Source organism: Fusarium fujikuroi, chromosome FFUJ_chr06 (assembly GCF_900079805.1).
Source record: "Fusarium fujikuroi IMI 58289 draft genome, chromosome FFUJ_chr06".
NCBI lineage: Eukaryota > Fungi > Ascomycota > Sordariomycetes > Hypocreales > Nectriaceae > Fusarium > Fusarium fujikuroi.
The window spans coordinates 3153929-3175008 of NC_036627.1; the positions used below are offsets into that span (position 1 = coordinate 3153929).

At 49.5% G+C, this 21080-nt stretch overlaps 8 protein-coding genes; 5 read left to right on the top strand and 3 right to left on the bottom strand.

Moving 5' to 3' along the window:
* Positions 1-982: 982 nt before the first annotated feature.
* On the top strand, positions 983-3387 carry FFUJ_06289 (probable SCT1-suppresses a choline-transport mutant; the record flags this gene model as incomplete). XM_023579598.1 has 2 exons in its annotated part: positions 983-1207; positions 1303-3387. 2 exons carry the CDS (start codon positions 983-985, stop codon positions 3385-3387), a joined length of 2310 nt encoding a protein of 769 aa, XP_023432406.1.
* Positions 3388-4227: 840 nt separating this feature from the next.
* FFUJ_06290 (related to sucrose cleavage protein) lies at positions 4228-5495 on the top strand (the record flags this gene model as incomplete). XM_023579599.1 has 2 exons in its annotated part: positions 4228-4671; positions 4770-5495. 2 exons carry the CDS (start codon positions 4228-4230, stop codon positions 5493-5495), a joined length of 1170 nt encoding a protein of 389 aa, XP_023432407.1.
* A 1481-nt stretch (positions 5496-6976) lies between these two features.
* On the top strand, positions 6977-7441 carry FFUJ_06291 (uncharacterized protein; the record flags this gene model as incomplete). XM_023579600.1 has 3 exons in its annotated part: positions 6977-7046; positions 7100-7240; positions 7290-7441. The coding sequence occupies 3 exons, from the start codon at positions 6977-6979 to the stop codon at positions 7439-7441; spliced, it is 363 nt and encodes a 120-aa protein (XP_023432408.1).
* Positions 7442-8087: 646 nt separating this feature from the next.
* Positions 8088-8762, bottom strand: FFUJ_06292 (uncharacterized protein; the record flags this gene model as incomplete). Its single annotated transcript, XM_023579601.1, has 1 exon — positions 8088-8762. The coding sequence occupies one exon, from the start codon at positions 8760-8762 to the stop codon at positions 8088-8090; it is 675 nt and encodes a 224-aa protein (XP_023432409.1).
* Positions 8763-10655: 1893 nt separating this feature from the next.
* FFUJ_06293 (probable chromatin-associated swi6 protein) lies at positions 10656-11762 on the bottom strand (the record flags this gene model as incomplete). XM_023579602.1 has 6 exons in its annotated part: positions 10656-10733; positions 10788-11145; positions 11202-11281; positions 11331-11373; positions 11423-11594; positions 11753-11762. The coding sequence occupies 6 exons, from the start codon at positions 11760-11762 to the stop codon at positions 10656-10658; spliced, it is 741 nt and encodes a 246-aa protein (XP_023432851.1).
* Positions 11763-14621: 2859 nt separating this feature from the next.
* Positions 14622-17053, top strand: FFUJ_06294 (uncharacterized protein; the record flags this gene model as incomplete). XM_023579603.1 has 3 exons in its annotated part: positions 14622-15241; positions 15304-16618; positions 17003-17053. 3 exons carry the CDS (start codon positions 14622-14624, stop codon positions 17051-17053), a joined length of 1986 nt encoding a protein of 661 aa, XP_023432410.1.
* Positions 17054-17103: 50 nt separating this feature from the next.
* On the top strand, positions 17104-19035 carry FFUJ_06295 (probable lysine-tRNA ligase; the record flags this gene model as incomplete). XM_023579604.1 has 3 exons in its annotated part: positions 17104-17675; positions 17725-18971; positions 19025-19035. The coding sequence occupies 3 exons, from the start codon at positions 17104-17106 to the stop codon at positions 19033-19035; spliced, it is 1830 nt and encodes a 609-aa protein (XP_023432852.1).
* Positions 19036-19336: 301 nt separating this feature from the next.
* On the bottom strand, positions 19337-20826 carry FFUJ_06296 (probable COX15-cytochrome oxidase assembly factor; the record flags this gene model as incomplete). XM_023579605.1 has 2 exons in its annotated part: positions 19337-20411; positions 20468-20826. The coding sequence occupies 2 exons, from the start codon at positions 20824-20826 to the stop codon at positions 19337-19339; spliced, it is 1434 nt and encodes a 477-aa protein (XP_023432411.1).
* Between the last annotated feature and the right edge of the window lie 254 nt (positions 20827-21080).

A 21080-nucleotide genomic window follows, 5' to 3' on the forward strand; every position in this document is an offset into this window, starting at 1 on the left:
GGCGAAGGAGGCGATGGGACGGCACATATCTTGTTCTTGATGTAGTTTAATGACTGCCTCCTAGAGGTTCAATGAAGCTCTTGACAGTAGATATTGTCGTACTGTTCATGCAGAACCGTTATTCGTGGCTTGTGACCGGCATGCTCGGGTTAAACAATGTCTTTGATGCTATACTGATTGCGCAAAAACCCTGGTGCTCCTTACAACCTGCACCATCCCGTACCGTACCGCACCGGATCTCCGATGTAAGTGGAGTGATGATAAACAGTTTGCAGGGGAAAAGCGCCGAGTGCGAGTACGGGTTGGTACGGGGTTTGCGCCGCAGACTATAGTCCATAGGGCTTGGAAGTATATATCCTCGGTCGTCAGAAGGGATTGCAAGCGGGCGATTGTAACTAAAAAGGAAGCTCGTTGACGACAAAGACAGTCGGTGCAGCAACAACAAAGAAAAGACTCGAGAAAGGGAGCCAATTGTGACGTGCCAAAAGATATGTAAAGTGCCGTGGTTTTTAACTCATCCTATGAAGATCATAGCTTGTCAGCTTTAGACCCAACCTTTCCTTACTGGGCAGACACCTCTCCCTCATCACGTACGGAGTACAGTAGCTTCCCCTCCCTGAGGTGCAGTACAGTACATTCTGTTCCCAACCCCAGCAGCCCCAGCTGTTTCTCCATTTCCATTTCCATTTCCATCCTGCATCTTCTTCCATATCCTTCATCCTTGTCGTTCCAGGAATGCAGACCTCTCTCTAGAGCCAACACCTCCAAATATTTGTATATATTATATCTCGTCACATTTCCGTCCGACCGTCCATCCTGTGTTCGCTCCATAACTGAAGCCCGCCGCCCCTCACATCGATTACAACTCGCTTGCCCGCTCTGTCGAAATTTTTATCGTGCAACATCTATCCACAGCTCGACTTCGAAATATCGTTTCGCGCGCCTGTTTCAATAACGCTGGGCTCTTCCGCGCAAGCCCGTAATGTCTCAACATGCTGGGACAAAGGACGCGGCAGCGCCGCAGTCCGCGACGAACTCAACCCCGCAGAAGGAGCTCTATCCTATGGTGAACTGGAAGTACGACATGTTCCTATACACTGTCGGCAACATCGTCGATATGTTCTTCCGAGAAGTTGTGCCTCGAGGTGCCTGGCGTGTTCCTCAGACTGGCCCTGTTTTGTTCGTCGCCGCGCCACATGCCAATCAGGTTAGTTGTGCATAATCTGGGGGGGCTCGTGGTTAAAGATAGACCGCACCAGGGATATGTTGTACAAGACAAGACCAGTTACTAATTTGCGATAGTTCGTCGATGCGATTATCCTTCAACGTACCCTCCGTAACGAAGCTAAGCGACGAGCGTCCCTCCTCATTGCCCAAAAGTCAGTTCACGGCTTCATCGGATGGGGCTCGCGACAAGTTGGTTCAGTTCCCGTCGGCCGCGCTCAAGATGCTGCCAAACCAGCTACTGGCACCATCTACCTCCCCGATCCTATCAACGACCCAACTCTTGTTCGAGGTGTCGGTACAAAATTCGGAGAGGGAGAGGGTGAGGTTCAGGGCATGCTCTTCCTCCCCTCAACCAAGAACACCAGTGGCGCCAGTGTCGATATTTCTCAGATTATCGGTCCTGAAGAGATCCGTGTCAAGCGACCTTTTAAGAGCAAGATCGCTCTGCAACAACTCACAGGTCGTGACGACATTGACAAAGATGGGAACTTCACCAACAAGGATGTGAAGGGTCCTGCTCCAGGTTACCAGGGCACCAAGTTCAAGTTGGCGCCTCACATTGACCAGACCAAAGTTTACGAGGCAGTCTTTTCTCGGCTCTGCAATGGCGGCTGTGTTGGTATCTTCCCTGAGGGCGGTAGCCATGATCGCACTGAACTTCTACCTCTCAAGGCTGGTGTCGCTATCATGGCCCTTGGTACTCTGGCCCAAGATCCCGATTGCGGCCTCAAGATCGTACCTGTGGGAATGAATTACTTCCATGCCCACAAATTCCGCTCGCGTGCGGTTGTTGAGTTCGGTGCCCCCTTTGAGATTCCTCGTCATCTCGTCGAGCTCTACTGCAACAACCAACGTCGTGAAGCCATTGGCCAAGTCCTTGACACAGTCTATCAGGCCCTGAACTCTGTCACCGTCTCTGCACCAGACTACGACACACTCATGGTGATCCAGGCTGCTCGTCGACTCTACAACCCCACCGGCAAGAAGCTCCCACTCCCCGTAGTGATCGAGCTTAACCGCAGATTGTGCATGGGGTATGAGCGATACAAGAACGATGAGCGCATCACGTCCTTGTCTGCCGCAGTCAAAGAGTACAACTCTCAATTGCGGTATCTCAACCTTAAAGACCACCAAGTCCAATATGCCAAGATGAATATGATCAAGGTCATATTCCTTTTCATCTACCGATCTATCAAACTACTCTTCCTCTTCATTTGTACATTGCCAGGTTTGATTCTCTTCTCGCCTGTCTTCGTAGCGACCAAGATCATCAGCCGACAGAAGGCCAAGACAGCTCTGGCGGGCTCAACAGTCAAAATCCGCGGCCGCGATGTCATGGCGACTTGGAAGATCCTTGTGGCAATCGGGTTTGCACCCACTCTCTACCATATTTACTCGGCCATCATAACTTTTAAGGTGTGGCAAGACCGTCTCTGGGGTTATGTTCCTGAAGGCGTACCACTGCTGGTGGTTTATTTCGCATTGTGGCCCTTTATGGTTGGCATCACTTTTGCATCACTGCGTTTTGGTGAGGTTGGTATGGATATCTTCAAGTCTCTGCGTCCACTACTCCTCTGCTTGACACCAACCTCCAACTACAACATCCACAAGCTACGAGAACGACGAGCCGAGCTGAGCGCTCAGGTAACAGATGTCATCAACACCCTGGGACCTGAGATGTTTGATGACTTTGAAAAGGCACGGCTTGTGCCCGACCTTTACAAAGCCGAGGGTGGTTCGTCCACAACTTCAAAGACACATCGTCGCAGAGACAGCGATCAGTCCAGTACTGGCTATGAGCCTGAGACCCCGCCAGCTCTCTCGCGACGAAGCACGACGCAGTCTAGCCGAGCCCTCCCACGCAACGATTCCTTCAGCAATATTGGTCACGTAGGCATCTTCTCTACACGGCCGCCTTCCAGAGCCCGTAGCAGGTCAAGGTCAAGCAGCAGCGGAGGTGGTTTCGGATCTGGTGGATTTCCTATCAGTGGGTTCACCACGTTGGACTCTTCAAGCGGATTTGATGAGGCGAGTCGCAAGATTCGAGAGGCGATGAAGCATAGGCGACATAAGACAGATCAAGAAAGGACAGAGGGTGACGACGAGGATGACGACAGTGAAGAGGAGGGCTATGATGAGGCCAGAAAGAAGAACGCGTAAGCATTGAAAAGCGGATGACAGGCAGAAGAGACCATTAGGGATGGGAAAGCTACAAGTAGCTATATCTAAGCATTTTGTATTATTTGAATCTGCTACCGCATAGCATGTTTCTTTGATGATCTTTTAGGAACATGAGTGGACTGAGTGACATAAGGACAGAGATTTTCTTTACTGAGGATAGGTAGTTTTCGGATCTTGACACGACCGTTACATCTCAATCTTGAGTTTAATTAAAACGTTAATTATTTTTATGTAAATAATGAGAGAAACCTGAGGCTACGGGCTAGTCTAAAGAAATGTTTTTTTCGCTTGTCTGCACAAATGTTGTAATTAATTCTGGGGTTCGTCAGAGCTGAAATTGGAGACCGGGGTTTGATGAACCCTGACGGTTGAAAATGACAGGATCTGATAACTCTTTTGTGGGAGCCGATGCAATCTAATGACGTGCCCATGTTACTGTACCAGGCTGTCAGGCTCGGTGATCGGAGATAGACGGGGGAGGCAAAAGAGCGAAGGAATAAAGCGAAATGTTTGGGTTATTTGAAGCCATAGGAGACTCGACATTGGTAATGCAGAGAAGAAGAAACGATCTCATCATTTGAATCATCCTCCATTTCGGTATCTAGGCAGGTAATTGTTTAGCGACAGCGTATAATTAATTATCTGATCGATCATCAGATTATCAATCAGTAACATCTCCAGAAGCTTGCTGGTATATCCATTACTAATTAATTATTCAAGCGGATTAGTGCCAATCAAACTGTCCCATTCCGAACCGAACCTACGGCATCTGGAGACGTCAACGGCCCTAAAATCTACCGAAAGATCTCTTATTACAACATGACCCTATCATCCTCATCCACACACGACAACCCCCCTCCCTTTGCCTCGCCTTCAACCTCCATAACAGCCGCTACACCGTCCTGGCTTCCGCAGCACAAGCCCGCGAAGCAGAGAATGGCCCTCTCACTAAAGAACCTCATGGGCTCCGTGCTCGGCGGAGGATCTGCAAAACAGGATACCAAGCCCTCATCCTCGGAGCTTTTCGCCAAGACGGATCCAAAAGTAGACGGCGAGGAATGCCTGCACGACTGTGAAAACTGCTCCGTGAGGTATCCCAGAGGCTTCAAGATTGAGGAGGAGGATGTGCTGTATGGACTTGTCGAGCCTTGGAGTACCCATCTCCTTGTTGGAACAGGCAAGACGGATTGGGTGAGGGATGTGGCGGATGAAAAGGGGAGTGTGATGGAGGCTTTTTCTAAGGCGGCCGAGCCTGCGAATGGGGTGAGTCTTTATCTCATATGAGTTTGATGTATGAGACGAGGGTATTTTGCCTCATCACCACTCATGAAACTTGACGATCGCGGCGCTAACAATCACAGAAACTCAAGCTTTCGGCATCTAATATGCCGACTCCTCATGACACAGATGACTATTCTGAGCCCACAACCCTTTTACTACTGCCGGCCTTCAAGCTTCTTCACAATGTCCACCCTCTCAGTGTGCCTCAAATTGTTACCGAAGTTATCAACCGGGCACCGACTAGCACTTCTCCCCTTCATCCCACGCCACTCCCGGCCTCTCTTCCGTCTCCCGACCCGGCTGCCGGGATCCCGGAAGTCTCACTAAAGAACTGCCCTCACAATGCTGTAATCCTCATGTGCAGTCATCGAACACGCGATGTGCGTTGTGCGCAGAGTGCACCGATTCTCAGGAAAGAGTTTGAGCGCCAGCTAAGGCCGTTGGGTCTGTATCGAGACTTGCATGATGAGAGGCCTGGCGGTGTTGGTATCTACTACATCAGCCATGTGGGAGGACACAAGTACTCTGCCAACGTCATGATCTACCGACGGCCGAATGCATTTGGTCTGGATGATCCGGCTCCTGAACAGCAGAACGGCACAAATGGCGTTGAAAAAAACGGCAATGGCTTGAATGGATCAGCAGAGGAGAGTGTGGGCGCATCTCAGGGCATTTGGTTGGCACGCGTCATGCCTGAAGATTGCGAGAACTTGATCCGGTATACAGTCTTGAGAGGCAAAGTGGTCAAGCCTGAGCGTCAGCTACGAGGTGGATTTGATCGTGGTCGAGGCGTTATGAGTTGGTGAGAGCCGAAGTGATAAGAGATGGGATGTTCTGGACAGAAAGGTTGATTGCAGAAGAAAATACCCACGGTTCAACATGATGAGAGGTTCGTCAAGCAGCGATGCTAAACTTTTGTTACGCGGCGATAAACTGCTTCGATGGTATGTATAGAGCATACGACATAGACAGCGAGGATGATTGGTTTCTGAGGGATTAGAGATATTGAGGTTACAATCGAACCGTGTCGACTCAAGCTTGCTCAGCGTTGTACCGTTGCACTGCGCATCTAACGTAGCATAGATTTGGTCAACACGAACGATGAAACCGTAAAATAAAGACAAAGATACGCTCTCACAAATCCCACAATTTTATCTCGGACCTCAACCCCAGCCTCAAGACTCTGCAGGCCGCGTCGTCAACCTCCTTGATATCGCATAGAGGACCTTGTTGGAGAAGAGATCTGCGCTGCAACAGACGTACCTGCAGAACAAAAGAGCCTCAGGTATCGCACGTACTGTAATTTAGACAATGATTGGTGGTGGAGAAAATAGGGAGAGTTGAGACTTGAAACAAACGGTGCTGGCTGTCAGGGAATAGGCTGTGGGGCATGTGTTTTACTGGAGGTGAATTCTCCGTAGGGTACTCCGTATTCACTGGTGGAGATGGGTTTTCACCTTGTTTCTTTGCGTTACGCGTCGTTTGTTAGAAGGCTGTGGGTTCAATTATGGAGACGAGATAAGTCTTGTTTTTGTAAAGATGTCATACTGTAACTGCGTTGATCATGAACCAAGAATATTGGAGGGCAAGGCTATAAGATATCTAAATAAAGAAAGATGATATTGGCATAGATACAAGCAATTGAAGAATAATTAGAGTCGTTAAGCATAAAATCATGCGTACAGAGTAGTGTATACACATAAAATACCACAGTTTGTCATGTGTCAATACCATCCAAGCATTCAGCAGAGAAACATCCAAGACGAGACAAGCTTTTACCCTTCCGTACCCACCCATGTAAGCTTCATCAAGACGATACAGACTATCCCCAACTACCGGTCCTCCATCGGCCACACCGGTTCGCTCAAGGCTACCGGCACTGTGGAGAGTCAGTCAGCTCACACGCACCATCCTAGCCTCTCATTTTCTCACACTCCATGATCCAACTTAACCCACGGCTGATCACTCAAGGGTCTCTCGGTATCTTCCTCCATCACGGTAAAGATGTGCAGAGCTACCAAGGGGGAAAGTGGTCCGCTGTAGCAACAGATATATAACACCGCCTACAATCTCGTCAAAAAACAGGTTCTTGATCATTCCAGCCCATCATTTCTTCTCTATTCTTGACAACATCGTCCTGGTCTGTGACCTACTAAGCTATCTTTATCTTATATCCTTGTTGTTTGAGCTGGCCTCGTTCGTTATAAAGACTAGAAGTCGTTACCATTCTTTCTCATCTTCAGATCAAGCAACCTTTTCTGTCACTACCTTGGAAAAAACCGCCAAAATGAAGACTGGTTTCATCGCTTTTGCCATTGCCGTCGTGGCTCCTCTTTCCATGGCTCTTCCATTCCCTCGTGAGTATATGTCTTATTCATATTGTCTGACCAGCGTACTGATATTCATACAGAGGCCGCCCCTGGAGGTTTCTTCCCTCCTCCTCCTTCTATCAATGGCACTCAGCCTGGAAACCACGGCCACTACGGTGGTGGCCAGAATGGAGGACCTGGTAGTTGGTTGCCCGTGCCTGGCAACGGCCAGCAGCCCGGTGGTAAGTGATTCTGCACTATATCAACTCGAACTATACTAACAATTGACAGTCCCTACTCCCGGACCTACCCCTACTCCTCCTCCCATGGTTCCTGTACCTCCTCCTTCTGCTTCCACTCCTCCTGCTGTCCCCCAGCCCCCTCCCGCTGCTCCTACTGAGCCCATCGTGGCCCCAACTCCTACTCCCTTTGCCCGCAAGTAAGGGTCACGGTGACAACTTCTCGAACAAAGTTTTCAGATACACATATGATAGTACATAAATGGAGGGGTGAGAGGCCTAGGCTAGATTTCTTAAGAGGTGAATATAATGCCATAAGTCGGCCTGTTGGTGATCAACCAGCTGTCTTAATTATGTGTTGTCGTGTATGTATGCAAATTTCGTGCCTTCGAACTGAAATGAAGCATCATAAATACATACTTCTATGGTATTTCGAATTAGCCTTCAGTGGCATCGGAAAGACTTCGTTTTGGTTATGAAAAGTGAGAGTTGCCTCATTGAGCGAACTGACAACACCTAGGCCAATCAGAAACAAGAGTCTCCTTGACAGGGTAAGCTGCGTCGAACAAGCCAGACCTGAGTCGTCCTTGAACAGTGATAATTCAAAAGAAATACGATTCTCACTTTGTAAACAGTTTATCCACGAAAACTTGATGTTGGGCGCACGTATATCACGTAAATAGAACCAATACGCACATCATTTTCTTTTTGTACCTCGAGTTTAAACCCTCCCGAACCTCATGATCAATGCTCTGCTAATGTGTCTACACAGAGCTTAGCCTGCGCTGTAGAGCTTGAAAGACGACCGTTTTTATCCATTATTCTCCTCACGCCCCCAGCACGTCTCTTCCTAATCTTCAATATCTCGGCTTGTTCCTCCTGAATCGGAAGACGCGCAACTACTCGTATCATCACGAAAGTCGAGAAGATCGCACTTGGCTGCAACTTCTTCGTGATGCTTGACAAAGTCATTGCGAAGTTGGATGAACGAGTCGGAACCCTCCAGCCGGGCGAGCTCACGGCGTCCGGTCTCGATAAGTCCCTTGATTTCGGCCAATTCCACCCGTCTCTTGAAGAGTGTTTTACTGAAGCGTTCTTGACTCTTACAACTTGGAAACGGGTAGCACGTGTTGGAAAAGTCAAGAAAAGTCTCGAGGTCCTCCAATATCCCGTCACCAAATCCCATGCGGTCGCGAGGATCCAGAATGAAATTGTTCCAGCTATGCTGGTCATGATCTTCAATTTGGAGAATGAGTTCGTCCTTCCAGGTCTGGTAGACTTGATAAGCCTCAAGGTACTTTTCCTCAAGGGCCTTGAGGGCTTTCCTCACGCGTTCATGATACTCAGGGCTGGTCTTCTTCAGGCTAGCAGGATCTCGGATTTTATTCATGTCGTAAAAGTGAGCATAGGGGAATTCCTGATAACGTGAGATACTGCTAGGACTCTTGTTGGTGTCAAGATCGTCGATACTAAGCTTAGAGGCTTTCTCGATAAGATCCGGCATTAGGTAACTGCGGTTCGCCATTGTAGTGATTTGACTGTTGTTGTTTTCTTGTAAGGATGTGTTGGATTTATCTCAAGAGTTGACGAGACTGTGTGGCCAAGAAGAGAGGACTTGGACGTTGTGAGCTTCTCTTTAAATACGTACTTAGAAGTTATGTGTCATTGGTGTCACGACAAGCTAGGTCTGAATATTGCAAAGTAAGCGTTGTTAATCAGCACCAGCAGGCAATGATTCAAAGAGCAATGTTTTGCGTTGATGAGCAGAGGAGTTTTATGACTGAAGGCCCTGAACAACGGCACGATCGATCATTGTTGTAAGTGATACATATATGTATTGTTTCATTCACATGCCATACTAGGTCTCCTAATCATCAATGTAGTCTATCTTCCATACAAAATGCATTGCCCATATGCCAGAAAGGTCGTAAACATATTCCAAAAACACATAACCCATTCAATGTCGCCATGATATTGCGCCGTGACCCAAACATGAGTGATTCATAAATCAGCCATCCAGATATTACCAACCCGCCCGCATTCCACCATGATTTTATGTTGTATCCAAAACAAGTGGCAGTAAATAGCCACAAAACCGCTGTGCTCAAAAGTATAAATAAGGAAAAAGAACCACCACTCGGTATCAGAAGCTTGAAAGCGTGAGAGGTGGTGGGACTAGTCGGCGATGTCGCGGCTGGAGTGGCTGCTTGATGTGCCGCTGCCTGTCACGCTCATGTGGTTCTTGGCCATAGAGACGAGCTTCCAGATGCCGAAGGACACGGCTGCTAAGATGATGAAGAGGATGATAATAATGATGGCGATAACGTCGTTCTTCTTCATGTTGGCGGTTGAAGGTGGGCCAATGGGTGAGAGAGGTTGATGTTGTGTATGGTGAGATTGTCTTTGTTGCGAACAATGGATTCAAGAGAGATGTTTCAATCTGAGACAGTTAGTTCGAGGGTCCAATTAGACTAGACTGCTGAGGCTCATGGGGTAGACATACCCAGTCAAGAATTCTGTTGTGATAGAGTAGAGTTGAGTTGAAGTCCGAGTCAAGAGGTTGGAGTAGAGTCAACGTAGTGCAACCAGATGAACCAATCAATCACAAAGTCGTACAATGAGAGTCGTTACAGTCGTAAATGTCCAAAAATCTCCCAATTCTTTCTTTATTCAAGAAAATAGATCGTAAGACTCGTTTCTTAAGAAAAAAGATAAACAAGATCAGGAACTGGAATGCGCAGTCTCACTCACAAACGACCACTCACTCTATTATAAGTCGTTGCCCCGCCACCGTCTTTTTCTTACAGCCCAAAGGTACCCTACCTAGTAAATGGCAAGGCTGGAGAGCTAAGCTCGCTGCAAGGGTCCCGCTGTGGAGACATTCAGGGGCCTCTGACACGCTGGAACGGCTTTGGTCTTTTCCCAGCCTCGCAGAAAACGTCACCTCAGGTCTTTTTTTAATTGACTGTTGTCGCGTCGAGACGCGTCTGACTAACTATAGGCCAAGGATCATGAAAAGACCCTGCCTGGCTTGCCGCACTTCCACGGAATGCAAGGCACGAGTCTGGCATCTTCACATGAATGCTTGCACAATGCTTGCACATTTTTAATTCACTGCGACTCAATTGCGTAGCCAAGACACTCCCTAAAAAAAACACAGGCTTCAATTACACATGCTACGTGCGCCGTGTTTCTCCATGATGTGATGTGAAGTCTTGTCTGAATACCAGTATCCCGCTCCCATGCCGCGTGCAGACGCACGAGAAGTCAAAAAGAAAAATAGAAACCCATCCGCGACTTAATGGTCATCGCCCAGAACGCCGTTCCATCCACAGCCGCATCGAGGATCAGTACAAAACGGATACCTGATGCTGCTGCGTCTCGCCCCAATTCCCCTGTCCTTTTTGTTCAAGCCCCGCTAGTTCTCTGTGCCATCGACAAGAGCCTTGTTCTCATCTCTAATGATCTTCACATGACGCTCGTAGAAGCGGAGCATCTGTATTACTCCTCGTCAGTAAATGCGGCATTGCTAAACCTCCAAATCACTGACCTTTTGTGGGCATTTCTTGTAAATAACGTCGGTGTCGTGCTTAGTCTTGCGGCCGTTCTTCCAAATAAGATAAACGATCAGCTTGCCACTGCCTTCATCCTCGCACGCATCAATGGTCTCAATCTCCTCCTCCCAGGACCCTGCTGGAGGGCTCCAATTCTTCGCTGTCGCTGGAGTTGCAGAATTGGCCGGGTGCTCACGTCGTGATCTTTTGGCAGTAGACGTTGTACTGGGGGTGCCATTGGTGGTGGCACGGCGGCGCTTCTTCGTTTTTGATGCTGTCTCATGCTCTTCAAATAGTTTCTCGCGGCCGCCGAATTTTTCGAAGTAGGCGTCGAGGATCTCCTGGGCGGACTCTCTGGGGAGAACACGTCAGACAAGGCCTTGGGCAAGTCATGCGACTCCATCACCTACCTAAGATTCTCCTCAGGCTCCCACGTCAAATCTTTTTTGGCCTCGTAACCTTCCCACTTGACTTGAAATTGCAGACTTCCCTGCGGACACGATTAGAACATGATTCAGTATTGGGCTATTACTCCCTACGTCGTCGTAAACCATGTGCTTTTTGATAGCTTCCACAACAAACCTGCAGCCTGTGAGCCTTAGCCCTTTCGACACGTTCGCTAATATCTTACTCATCCTCATCCAGGTCTTCGTCTTCATCGCCCTCCTCCTCGTCGGAAGCCGGTTCCGGTTTCATATCGTCGAGCTCATCGACCGCAGCAGCCGAGGTGGACTTCTTGCGGCTACTCGCGCGAGGAGGCGTAGTGAACTCCCCAACGTCGGAGGATTCCTCGTCACTAAGAGCTGCGCAATAGTCAGAAATTGCGGAATACCAATTGCGCTGGAAATAGAGCCTATATTGTGTATAGAGTTGGAGACGCGATCGCGATGCGCCTATCGTCCGTCGCGTGCGACAGGCGTCGGCGGAGGTGAATCACGCAAATATAATAATAGTTACATACCAGGGGGCATTTTGGATATTTCTGGTTGACGTGTGCTAGCCTGCCTTGAGATGCTTTATAAATGGTTGCAAATTTATGGTGGTGATATATTCGAAAACAAATGGCGGCTGCACCTCAATTCCGCGACTGAAGAAATCACGATCTGTGAGGTGAGGTAGTCGCGCTTCGCTGCAGAGCTATCATCCGCTTTTGGAGGAGGCTGTATCTGTGGCTGTAGTTGAGTTGTGGTACAGAGCACGTGACTGGAAACGACAACCTCCGATGAGGGATGCCTCTCCTTTCCAAACATTCAATTTGTACCGTGCGACTGTATCTCATCGGCGTGTCACAGCTCTCGCCAAATTCCCGGCTACACTCTGTTTGTTATACTCCGTACCTCCTTCGTTGATTTCCCACTGTTGGGTCTCGAGTTATCACGGCCCCTGTAATGTGAGTGGAGGGCAAATAAAACCGACGATTGGAAGATGGCCAATTCTAGAATCAAGCAAAAGCAAAAGTCGGCAGAATATGCACGTAACAGCTTATTACTAAACGAGGGCATGTTGCCACATATCTATGCCAATCAGGCCTCTTTCTTCTTGTTCAACTTGCCATGACTTGGCAATAAACGCCAGCTTGAACCTGCAGGTGAGCAGCAACTAGTTCAATTTAGTAACAAAGGTCAAATGGTAGTTTTGGTGCACCAGCGGCTATCATGTATGGTCTCAGGCATCTTATCGCGCTTGCGGCTCAAGTCAGGGGCTAACAAGAGACAAACGAATGAAACTCACCAATAAGCTCTGCCGATGCACTGGACGTTTCCTGCTTATACTAGAGGCCCTGGGCTTCTCAACGTGGAAAGTAAACCCGGCCTCTGGACTGAACAGGCGAATGGGGTTGATAGATTCAGCATGAAAACACGGATGGAACTGCGGATGAGAATTGCCGAGGGTTGTATTACCAGGTGAAAAGCCAACTCCAGAGAAGCAAGTTGCGTTGCGTCAGTTGAAGTAAGGAGCTGCAGGCTGTAATTAAAGATTGCAAGTAAATGACGACTGAGTGGCTCACTGATCTCTATGTGAGATAGTGCTGCTGCAGTGTTAAAGGGGGTTGCAGAAGCTCACCGTCTGCTGGTCCTATGTCGTGTCTCGGACAAGGATTCTAAGCCTGATAGCAACCCCATGGTCGGTGCCACCCATGCTTCTACTTGAAAGCCAATCTTGTGCGAGTTCGGGCATCTAGCGCTCAAGGACTGCCGATGGCAGCGTCCAGTCGGTTGAGAATTTGTTTCCCCAGGCCACCTCAGTCTCTTTATTCGGGGTTCAGAGATGAGATGTCGTTGGCTGCTTGGATCGACAGATGTTTGAACCTTGGACCAGGCTATATTTTGTCTTTGATTGAGACACATACCCGACACTTGCTTCCTTGCTTTGACTTGACTTTAGCACTAAGCTTACATAAAGGGGCTGCACTTGGGGAACCAACTGAACCCACTCTATTACGATATGCAGGATTGAGGCGTCATCAATGGCGGGCTGAAAATCCAATTGACAAAGGCAACCAGACGGTGGAAGTAAGGGATGTCAAGTAATAAGGCACGGAGTAGTAGACGCCAGATCCACGATCTATATGATCAAGGCCGATCTTAAGGCATCATGTATTGATCCAATCAGTACCTACATAATTTTCGCTTTTGTAGGAAAAGAAGCTCGTATTACGGACCAGATCTCAGCAAGCTACAGCCTTTTTAAAACTTTGATTGACAGCAACGCAAGTGGACCTTGTGAAATAATCAACGGTCATGTTGAATTTACCGTAATTCAGTCACATGGGAATGGAGAGTTAGTTACGGAGCAGTTAAATAGAATTTTAGCTAAGACGGCCATAATTTTAGAACGAGAGATTGTCGTATTTATAGCTGCATATCCTCCTCCCTTTTAGCGACCCTGAGCCGATCACCACCAATGCCGATGCCCAAATTGAGATGGCAATGGGACTTTTGATCAAGCTCACATTCTCGAAAACATTCTCTTGAAGAGATATTCGCAATTGAGTTTGATCTCTACAGATCACATCATTTCTGAAGATCTCACCGTTGCAACCCCCTGGGACCAGACTGTTCGCCCTGCCCTCGCAGGAACCACAGCGTCTGGAGCATCCATCAGCGACAGTTGCACCTCCCGACGGCGCTAGGACGGACCTCTTAGAGCAGCCCGATCAGCGCTAAGCGAGCAGCGGGAGAGACATCCAGACGGCGGGACGGCCACTAAGCGTCAGGGGTACCGTTGGTGCTAACAGCGCCAATCTGGGGCCTGGGGGTCTTGGTTGGATCCGCCCCTGAATAGCCCGGAGGAGGAGAGGAGCGAGGAGGCTTTATTTTAAAATGGAGAGGGGGGAAAAAACCAAAGAACAATTAAACCTAGCGATGCTAAGAGACCTGGTTTCCCCTTTAGTCTCCCGCCGCCTCTAGACTTCTATTGCCTTAACCTCTCGAGCCTCTGTCTTCTTTTCCTTTCATCCTCCATTTCCTTCTTGTTCTCCCTTCCCGTCCGCTCTTTTAGACTCTCTCAACTTCATAACAAGCTGCCCACCGCCTCATTTCACTCCTTCAACAATCTTCATGCTCTGTAATTTTGCATGAACGTCCATTGAATTCCCTTACGCCCGGAGGTCTCGGCCCCAATACGCTCGTTCTTTTCTCTTCAACCTTCGCTCGCTACTATACTTATGATTGACGCCTGTAACGCTCCCCAATTGGAGCTGCAGCCACTTTTTACGCTCTTGTAGTTACTGCCTACCGAGACCTTTCCCCAACGGCCACCGTATTTTCGTATCCTTCCCCCCCTAATCTTCGATATTGGGCCCCCTCAGATACCTACCTATCTTCAAAATGCCCGAATCTACGCCCCAAACGGCCGACTCAGGAACACCCAAGGCTGGTGCCCCTAAGGACAAGAACTGCCCCTTTTGTGGGCAAGCATTCACCTCTTCTTCGCTCGGCCGCCATCTCGATCTGTATATCAAAGAGAAGAACCCAAAGCCCGCGGATGGAATTCACGATGTCGATGCTATCAGAAAGCTTCGCGGTGGCATCACCAGACGACAGCCCCGGGGTTCTCTTGGCGGGAGGCGTGAAGCCTCGACTCCAGTCGGAACGCCCAGGGCACATGTCGTAAAGGATACACCCGTCCCTGAGAATGAAGACTTTCAATCCCCTGTTCTCTCCAAGGATAATCAGCTCTCCGTCGATTCGACCATGACATATGCGCCAGCTTTTCAGCCAACATGGGAGGCGACGGGCGTTATGAACGACATCCCGAAACGGGGCAGCTGGGAGAGTGATGCCGCACCCGAGCCACCAAAACGCCCTGGTATGCAACGTACTGTCAGCAAACAGGCTATTCAAAAAGCCCAGTTTGATGTCAAGCAAAAACTTTCAGACGCTATGGATACAGCCCGTGCCGCCGAGCTCGCGTTAAGGGAGCTCCTCAGCTCTTGGAGAGCAGCCAAGTATGAATTCACGTTTTTTTAAAACATAGATTTTGGTCCTGTAGTGCTAACAAGAGGAACAGGGTACAGCTTGACAGCAATTCGATGCCATTCGATTTCGATCCCCTATCTCTCGATTTCCCTGCCCTCACTCTGCAATGTCTACAGCCTCCACCGACTCTTTTCTCGTCCACGCAACACCCCACCTCCACATCTTGGTCAGTCCAATCGCCAGGTCACCGCGAATACGAGGCTCTGCGGACTTACTTCGCAGGAGAGTTCAAGGCTTGGAAAGTGACCTGTGCTTCTGCTACCACCGCCGTCATGGATGAGTTTAAATATCCGCCTTCGACAAATAACAATTTCCGAAACCCTCGGGAGTCGATCCGCAAGGCTGAGAAAATAGCCGAACAACTTGAGGCGCAAATCGATGAACACCTCCAGTCAGCATACGCAGTATGGGAGACTCTCCCAATTCAACGACAGCAAGAGCTTTGGATTCTGGAGTTAGCCCGGGGTGTGGGAAGAAAACACAAGGAGGCTGAGAAAATGAAGGAGAAGCAGCACAGACTCAAGCAAGAGAATGCCAACCTCAAATCCCAGATTGAGCAACTGAACAAGCTTCAGCAACCCAAGGAGTTCAGGCTTGCCCCACCAGTCACGATTCCCCTTGAAAGGGAGTTGCTTTCCCTTTCTTACGAGCAGGCTGTCAAGGGCGGAAGGGCTGTAGGTTTCTCTATCGAGGATAGTCAACTCGACCTCGGTGCTCTCGTGACAAGATCCATCGAGCGCTGGAAGAGTGTTATTGCTTCTTCAAGGGCCAATGCTGCTGGGATGAACGCCCAGAGGACGTTAGAACAAGCCAACCAGAATCAAGCCTCTTCCGCTGCTGTCAACGGCACTCAACCAACGCCTCAAATCCAGACGCCATCTCAGCCACATTTTCAACAGCAGCAGCAACATCAACCGCAACGACCACAGCTTCCCAAACGCCAGTCAACAACTAGCATTAACGGTGCTCCGAGCGAGCATGCCACTACTTCGGCCTCGACAACTGGTCCATCATCAATCGCCGAGGCCAGCGATCAAGATGCCGATGCAGAGATGGAGGATGATGATAGCTTCGCCATGGTCAATGCATCTCCAGTCAAGCCTCAACCACCTGTCCAGCAACAAGCAAGTCTAGAAGTACCACGAACGCGGCCTACCCAACAGCAACAGCAACAACAGATGCAGCAACAACAACAACGAGCAGCAGCACAGTTTATGATGCCCAACGGAACTGGGAGCCCTATAAACCGAAACGCCATTAATATGAGTCGTTCGATGCCAAATATGAATATGGCGATGCAAAATGGAGCAATGCATGGTGCAGACATGGCCATGGCTATGCAGGGGGTACGCGGGGATGCCATGTTTTTAGAATAAAACAATGATTTCAGTTGGGCGGCTAAAGTTAAGAACCATAATAGCTGATTGGCTAAAAAAAAAACTGTATATAAGTAATGACGAATACTCAGAGCTAGATACAACCTGCTCATGATTCAATAATATGACCAATTCGGAGAGCTCATCACCTCTATTGCTTCGTTCTCGTGGTCTTTTGCCGTATTTAGACATTTCTACCAATGATTTTATCTGTGGCTGAGCGCGCCCAAGACCAAGAACGAAAGGAATGCATGACTGAAAATTTACCCCGCGATTGTGGCGCCCAAACCAATGGATTTCTTCTGCCCCTCCAATGCCCTGACTGTTTCCACTGACTCACCACATCCATCACAGCTTGACTCAATTTGCTGGCAGCAGAGACTTAAATCAGGAACTGCCGCCTGATTTGGAGATCTGCCATTTCAATTATCCCCACCGCAAAACGAGACGCAATCATGGCTGACGCTGCTGCACCCCCGACCGAGCAGGTCTCCAACCTGCACCTCGATGAGGTAACTGGTGAGAAGGTCTCCAAGACCGAGTTGAAGAAGCGCCAGAAGGCCCGCCAGAAGGAGGAGGAAAAGAAGAAGAAGGCTGCTGAGCGCGGTCCTGCTCCCGCTCCCAAGAAGGCTGCTGGTGGTGCTGAGGCTGCCGAGAAGGATCTCACTCCCAACCAGTACTTCGAGATTCGATCGAGGAACATCAACAAGCTCCGCGAGACCAAGAGCCCCAACCCTTACCCTCACAAGTTCAATGTCACATACGACCTGCGAAACTTTGTCAAGGAGTTCGGACACCTCAAGTCTGGCGAACATGCCAAGGACAAGATCATCCAGGTTGGTGCCCGTGTCCACGGAAAGCGAGCATCCGGCTCCAAGCTTCTTTTCTACGATGTCCGAACAGAGGGTGTCAAGGTCCAGATTATGTGCCAAGCGCAAGAGGTGCGAGAGGGGGCTCCCGCTTTTGATGCTCAGCACGAGCACCTCCGCCGAGGTGATATCATTGGTATTATTGGCTACCCCGGCCGGTAGGTTACTGACTGTCCTAGAACCAGAATGTATACTAATTAACTGTAGAACTGCCCCTAAGACCAAGATTGAGAAGGGAGAGGAGGGTGAGCTGTCCATCTTCGCGACTGAGATCATCCTCCTGACTCCTTGTCTCCATGCCCTCCCCGATGACCACTACGGCTTCAAGGATCTCGAGCAGCGATACCGTAAGCGATATCTCGATCTCATCTGCAACGAGAAGGCCCGTAATGTTTTCATCACTCGATCCAAGATGATCACCTGGATCCGCCGATACTTCGATGAGCGTGACTTCGTCGAGGTTGAGACTCCCATGATGAACCAGATTGCTGGCGGTGCCACCGCTAAGCCCTTCACTACTCACCATAACGAGTACGACATGCAGATGTTCATGCGTGTCGCTCCTGAGCTATACCTCAAGATGCTTGTTGTTGGTGGCCTCAACCGTGTGTACGAGATCGGACGTCAGTTCCGAAACGAGGGTGCTGATCTCACCCACAACCCTGAATTCACTACCATTGAGTTCTATGAGGCCTACGCCGATGTCAACGACCTGATGGACACCACTGAGGACATGGTTTCTGGCCTTGTCAAGTATCTTACCGGTGGCTACAAGACCACCTTCCACACCCAGACCGGCGAGAAGTACGAGGTCAACTGGGAGAAGCCCTGGCCCCGATATGAGATGATCCCCACCCTGGAGGAGGCTACCGGAGAGAAGTTCCCTCCTGGTGACCAGCTCCACACACAAGAGACCAACGAGTTCCTCAAGAAGATCCTCAAGAAGATGAACCTGGAGTGCACACCTCCTCTCACCAACGCCCGCATGATTGACAAGCTGGTTGGTGAGTTCATCGAGGAGAAGTGTGTCAACCCCTCTTTCATCACCGGTCACCCTCAAGTAATGAGCCCTCTTGCCAAGTACCACCGTGAGATTCCCGGTCTGTGCGAGCGTTTCGAGGCCTTCGTTTGCAAGAAGGAGATCGCCAACGCCTACACTGAGTTGAACGATCCCTTTGACCAGCGTCTGCGTTTTGAGGAGCAGGCCCGGCAGAAGGACCAGGGTGATGACGAGGCTCAGCTCATTGACGAGAACTTCTGTACCTCGCTTGAATATGGTCTGCCTCCTACTGGTGGTTGGGGTATGGGTATCGACCGCATGGTCATGTTCTTGACTGACAACTACACCATCCGTGAGGTTCTCGCTTTCCCCTTCATGAAGGATGATAAGCTGGAGCAGAAGAAGCTTGCCGCCGAGGTTGCTGGCATTGAGCCCATGCCTGAGGAGGGTATTGGTAAGTCTGACCACTCTTAAAACCGAGGACAAATCACTGACTTGTTTGTGTAGCTCACAAGTAAAATGGGAAACTGGGATTTACTGGGTTAACTGATAAGTTGGAATGCATGATTTTACGCTGAGACAACGGCATAAGAACGGTCAGATTTCCAGTCTGATGGAATTAGAAAGAAAATAAAATGCTTTTATAAACGATGTCAAGAATTCTTCCCAGAGTCGAGTGTGTCCAAGATTTTCATTATATATGTCGTTTGGCCAACTTACTGACCTTCCATTTCGTTATTCTAGATGCTATTGGGTACCATATTGTACAAGAATAATATACATGCTGTTCTTCGGCATTTTACAACGCCGCCAACTCGTTTATTTGGCAGCAGCCTGCTTCAGTCGCTGCTCAAGGAGGCGAAGAGTGGGCTTGGGAATATGTAGTCTGTGAGCCAAAACCAGAGCCATGGTCAACACACCAAGAGCACCCGCCTGATGAGCTGCAGCGAGTGAAATTGGTACCATATAGATTAGAGTGCTGATGCCGAGGGCAACCTGCAAAGATACCACGTGGAAAAGGCCATCGGCGCCCTTCTTGATGTTGGCGGGGAGGATAGCCTTAACACGTCTCGTGCGCGCGTAGATGAAGAGCGAGAGAATGGAGCAGAAGGTAGTCACAGCTAGAATTCGGTGGTTCATCTGAACAGTGCTGGGGTTCTCGAGCATGTTGCGCCACCAGAGATCAGACTGGTCCTCCTTACGAGAGTAGAACTTGTCCCAGAGTTCCTGCTTAGGGGGGAAGAGACCAAGACCCATCTTAGGGAATTCGTTGTAGATCAGACCAGCATCGAGACCAGCAACAAGACCGCCAGACATGGCAGTAATGAAGGTCAGAGTAGCAAGGGCAAAGACGACACGGCGCATAGTGCGAAGACCGGGCTGGCTCATAGCACCGATCTGTTTCATGGCTGCTTCGGGGTTCGCGAGCCAGCGACGAGTTCGGAGAACAGTCAAAGCAGAGAGAAGCATCCAGGAGTAGCAGATAAAGGCGGTACCAAGGTGAGTGGTGAGGCGGTACTGAGAGACTCGGGGGTGAGAACCAGGAGCAAACAGGTCGTCCTTGAGACCAGACTTGACCATCCACCAGCCAATGATACCCTGGAAACCAATCAATGCAGATATTCCAGCAAGATTCAATGCCATTTTAGGTGTAACTTTGCGGCGGGCGACGAGGTAGGCGGTAGGAATGACAAAGGTCAGGCCAATAAATCGACCCCAGACACGGTGAAACCATTCCATAAAGTAGATTTTCTTGAATTCTCCGAGGTCCATATGAGGGTTGAGAAGCTTGAACTCGGGCGATGCACGGTACTTTTCGAACTCGGACTCCCAATCTTCTTTGGACATGGGAGGAAGCGAACCGGTGACAGGTCTCCATTCAGTGATACTCAGGCTGTCTTGACGTTAGCTGGCTATCCAATTGTCTACAGAAGGCATAGAAAAGCATACCCAGACTCGGTCAAACGTGTTAGACCACCAAAGACGACAATACCAAAAACACTAACAGCGCTGCCGAGGAGCCAGTAGCCCACACCCTTGGGGTTGGACTCAGGCCATGCTTTCTTGGTAGCTTGAGAGACAGAGGGAGATGCGCGGACAGAGACCTGCTCGGCGATAGTTCCAATTGGCTTGTTGATTGCGGAATCGGCATAGGATCGTGATCGGACAGCGTTGAGAACGGGCGAGGGCATGCTCCGGGAAGCACTTCGAAGGCATTGGTTGCAGACGAAGAACTTCGAAGGTCCAGACGCTGTGGCCGTGGCCTGGAATAGTAACCTCCGGAGCCCGGGGGCGAAGGAAGACGCCATGATCGAAGCCAATGTTCAGAGGTTGGACGAGCAAGATTGGGAGAAATCGAATTGGACGACAAAGACGAAGAAGAAGTGGCTCACTTATAGATCATACGAGATCTTGGCCATAAATTCGACATCCGATGTGGCTCGGTATTCGGTGCTAGACCTGGTCCGTAGTGGAAAGGCCGCTGCGGTCTTCAGTGGGATCGACCCCACTAGAATCAGTAATTTACAACGTCTATGATAGGCTCATCTCACACGCCATTTAC